General features: G+C 48.2%; 1 protein-coding gene across 1 annotated transcript in view; it reads right to left on the reverse strand.

Moving 5' to 3' along the window:
• Positions 1 to 2824: 2824 nt before the first annotated feature.
• The window catches only part of LOC106727965, a 34993-nt gene continuing 33418 nt past the window's right edge, over positions 2825 to 4399 (reverse strand). Inside the window, exon 7 of the mRNA XM_014548448.1 lies at positions 2825 to 3165. Within this exon, the coding sequence (XP_014403934.1) occupies positions 2825 to 3165 (341 nt within the window). The remainder of the gene's footprint in view (positions 3166 to 4399) is intronic.

The following is a 4399-nucleotide window of genomic DNA, read 5'->3' on the forward strand; positions in this document are numbered from 1 at the left end:
GGAATGCAGTCATCCTCCTTTCCCAAGAACTTCCTGTCATTATGGAAAGATTTACAACCTCATGGCGGCTGAAACAATCTACTCCAGGAGGCACCCACCCTTTGCAACCCCCAGCCCTATTGCCTGTGACCATTATACATTGCCTACTTCCCCCTGCCTGTAATTCTTATTTTTCCACATAATTTTCGCCCTTCCACCCAATATAAGCAGCTGGTTGATGGGGAGAGGTAGAGCAGATTTTTGTGGATGACCTGCTGCTCTCTCATGCTGCTGGCAGTTTTGGAATAAGAGCTCATATATGATTCAACCCTGTCTCTGCTTAATTGGCTCAAGTAGTGGCAGGCAGCCTGGACCCCTTGGTTGTCCAGTTACAGCATTTGCAAGAAGAAGTCTGAGGATGCATATCAAAGTCACTATTAACCTTGTACATAATCTGACACTATAGATAGCAAAAAAGCTCTGGGATTAATTTATATGCAAATTATATTGTTCTTATCACCAGTTCCTACTTGATTCTTCTTATTAATAGGAAGATCTTCAGTTTAAAAACTATGCATCCTTGAATTGGCTGTGCAACTCACTTATAGTATAAATGAATAATGATGAGCTCCATAAGCAAGACACATTCTGCTAAAATCATTATTATACTCTTCCCCTTTTTTCCCTCCTGAACTGGCAAGTGTCCTGTTCAAAGCTGTATACATCACATGACTCTAGATGCCCTGCAACACAAACTCCACATCAGAAAGAATGTGATTTTCACAAATAAACCTAGATGCAGAGATTGTGGTTTAGTGTATAGATTCAGGGGCGATGGGGTGACTTGGGTGTGGGATACAGAACACAGCGCTGACATCGGATGACTATCTGGGGACCCTGGTGTGGTTCCCACACTCCACCCATTACACCAGAATGGCCTTGTAGGGGTGCTCTGGCCTACTTGTCAGCTGCCTGAACACAGAGTTCAACACAAACTGTAACATGCTATGGCCAGTACTCTGGCCCTAACAGCAAACTTGTGGGTTCCACCCTACCTGGCCTGTACCCCCCTGTCTCTTGTAGGGAACTGTTACATTGCCAGGGCTGGCTCAAGGGGTGTGACTATAACTGATAGTCGTACCTGGTTCCCCAAGGGAAAGGAAGGGTTAATCATGGCCCTTCCCTAGTAACAGACCATGGCTAGGTCTATCCTGTTTATTCTTTTCCAGTTTGCCTAGGGGACAGGTCTTGGTTGGAACAGTTGGAACAGCTCCTCTCTTGCTTTCACCTGTACATGTAGTCTCTGAAGGTACTTCCGTGTACACTTGTGTAGCCTACTCCTTTAGTCTAGGAGGGCTCAGTGTAAGAATATCAATTCTGGAGTGTTTGTAAGTTCCTGTAATCTTCTTTCACCCTGTCAGAGGCAGTAGGAGCCTGCTCACCACTGCTGCTCTGAGTGGCTCTGAGTCCATGTGTTCTTCTAAATTCTCCCTGGCTACGCCAGGGCTGGTTCTGCCTCGAACCCTGTTCACTGTACTAACTGTTGGGAAGTTAGTCCAAGTTCCTCCTTTATCCTCTGCTCACTAGTGACAGGTGTCAGGTCTGAAATCCTTAAGCCACACATGGTTTCCGGGTGGGGTGATATGCCCTTGCAGAATGGACTAAGGGAGTAGCTCCTCTGTGTGACCTTTATCCCTCACAGGGTCTCACATGCCATAGGACCTCACAGGGCCTCTGCCTGGAGCTGGACCTCCTAGGAAGCCGAGTCTTAGAGGGAGAAGCCATGAGAGGTTGTGGGTATATAAGAATAAGTCTTTACTGCAGAAGCCAGTGGCCATATAGCCGTTAGACAAAACAGTTCTTTATAGCAAAGTCCATACAGGCAGGCAGCCAGATATCGGCTGGTGAACAGGTACATACTTCCCACAAGGCAGCACACAGGGCTGCCAAACATCTCTCACCAAGAGTATCAGCTCCCAGTTTCCTTCCATAACTGGGGCCAAAACCTGATGGGTACCCATCTCCGCCCACCTGGACCACTGCCCACTTGGCAGCTATATACCCTTTACTTCTTTTGGGGTTCAACCCCAAGTAGCCCCCTTTCAGGACAGCTTGCACACTGGCAGTACCAATGGCTCTCAGTGGAAAACTGGGCACTCGCCAGTATTCCCTAAGACCACCGAGGTGTGTAGACCAACACAGGTCTACAACAGTTGCTGGCAGCTGCGTTCAAATCTGCAAGAGAATCGGAGGTTAATACAACATTATTAACACAATGAAACATAACGTTGGCACCGTGGCCGCCGCAAGAAGCCACATCCCTTGCCATGAAACATGACACATGGTAAAGCCGTAGAAAACATCTCGGAGGGAGAGCGACCAAGGTTCACTGTCGACCCTTTTATGCAAAAGCAAATTGTCCTTGACTCTCTGGAGTCATGTCCACAGAGAAGGCACCAGTCAAGTTCATCCTTCGGTTTTCTGCAAGTCACAGCCATCCACTAAGTGCCATTGGCTCCTCTTCACTGGTCACACAGGACCAGGGCTGTGTGCGGGGGACCATCCTTCTTCACTTTAGCAACAAACAGTCTGTCCAATCTCCCTAAAATGCATTCTGGCATGGGAGAGAGTCGTATGCTGCACACAGGCAGCAGAGCCCACACACATCTGGGCTCACACATCTGCCCAGCAAACTGCAGTCCATGTTAGCAAGTTCAACATGCGCCGCCTGTCCTCCTCACCGGGTCTCTGCCAGTCCCTCAGTCAGACTCCTCCCTGGGAGAGTCTGAAAGTCCTGAATGCACACTCTGGCCCAGGGAGAGTGCCTTCCCTCCGCCCTCTCCTGTTAGCCCTGTTTACCAGTTCCCTTGCCATCCCTGACTCTCGGCCACTTGGCTCCAAGCCAAACACAGCCAGGGCTGCAGCTAGAGACAAGTTTGGGCATTGCAAAGCGCTCTGGGGGCTGAGGCGGCTTGGGCTTCAGCCCCTCCACACCCTCCTCTTTTCCAGCAGCAACGCAGCAACTGCCCTGGCCCCTAAGGAAGGGGTGTCCAGCCCCTCCTTTCACAGCAGCAGCAGGTACTGCTGTTGTAGTCCTGTAGTCCTTCAGTACATTTTCAAACAGGGAAATTTTACCAACTGCATCTCCAGCCACTTTCACAGATCCCAGGGCTGCTGCTTGTCTCCCTTTAACCAGCAAGCCAAATGCTTAAGTCTTTTATTGCGCTTTGAAAAATGCTCCTTAAGGCAGTAGCTCTTGTGTCAGGCAACTCCAGGCCTTCCCTGCTTCTAGCTGCTGCTTCTCCTGGTGGCTTTAGGTGGCTGTGGGCATTTGGCTGCCCTCTGCCTTCTTTTGCCTGCTCCTGCTTCTCCAGCAAAAGTCTCTCCCAAGCCTCCTCTGGCTCCCAGAAACTCTCCGCAAATGGTTGCAGGCAGATGGAGACTCTAAATCACAAGGGGCTTCCGAGGGAGGCTGCAGCCTCACTGCTGCGCTGCATTCACCCAGGCGGTTGCAGGGCTCACCTCAGCCTTTCCCCACCAGGCTCCTGGGGACTCAGTTTCTAGTCCTGCTGGCAACTGGCTGTTGCTATGGCTGGGGCTGCTTTAAATCACCCTGGTGGCTGCGACTTCAGCTCTGCCTCTCCTCTGCCAGGCTCTTGGAAGTTCAGTTCCCCCCAAGCTGCACCTACTCTATTCTTCCCAGTCCCCTAGGGGTGTCAGAGTCAACATGACTGAGGGGCACTCACCCCAGAGTCCTGTCGTGATGCCCAGCGTTGGGAGTACTGGCTCCTACTCGGACCGACACATCTTCCAGATCCTCGTACCTCAGTTTACCATCCTGCCAACTATGCCAACTGTCAGAGTCACCAGACACACTGGTCAAGTAAATGTTTTAGGCTTTGAGAGCCACATACAGTCTGTCGCATATTCTTCTTCTTCTTCTTCTTCATAATTTCCCGTTTTAAATGTGAAAACAATTCTTAGCTTATGGGCAATATAAAAACAGGCCTAAAACTAGATTTGCCCCATGGACTATAATTTGTTGACTTCTGCTTTAAACAGTTGGATACAAGATTAAACATGATTCAGGTGAGCCCTATTTCAGGATTGAAGTTGGATTATTTAGTTCAAATGTTTTATATTCTGTAGCAAGGAGATATGTAATATGTTTGTCCAAAAATAGGAACAAATTTCTACTTGATATAGTATATGCAGCAATATGCCTGAATCTAAAAAAGCAATTTAGTGTTCTTTTACTGAAAGCCATGGAATTGAATTCATAAAAAAGACACTACCTCTGGTTACATAATCAATTCAATTGATGCACTTTTCAGGATTATCTCTTAAGTATTGTACCAGTGAGAGAAAGGGAAAGCATTGTAACATTATAAAATATAAGGACATTTTTATCCCCTATATT

The sequence above is a fragment of the Myotis brandtii genome, unplaced genomic scaffold (genome assembly GCF_000412655.1).
Source record: "Myotis brandtii unplaced genomic scaffold, ASM41265v1 scaffold5083, whole genome shotgun sequence".
Classification (NCBI taxonomy): Eukaryota; Metazoa; Chordata; class Mammalia; order Chiroptera; family Vespertilionidae; genus Myotis; species Myotis brandtii.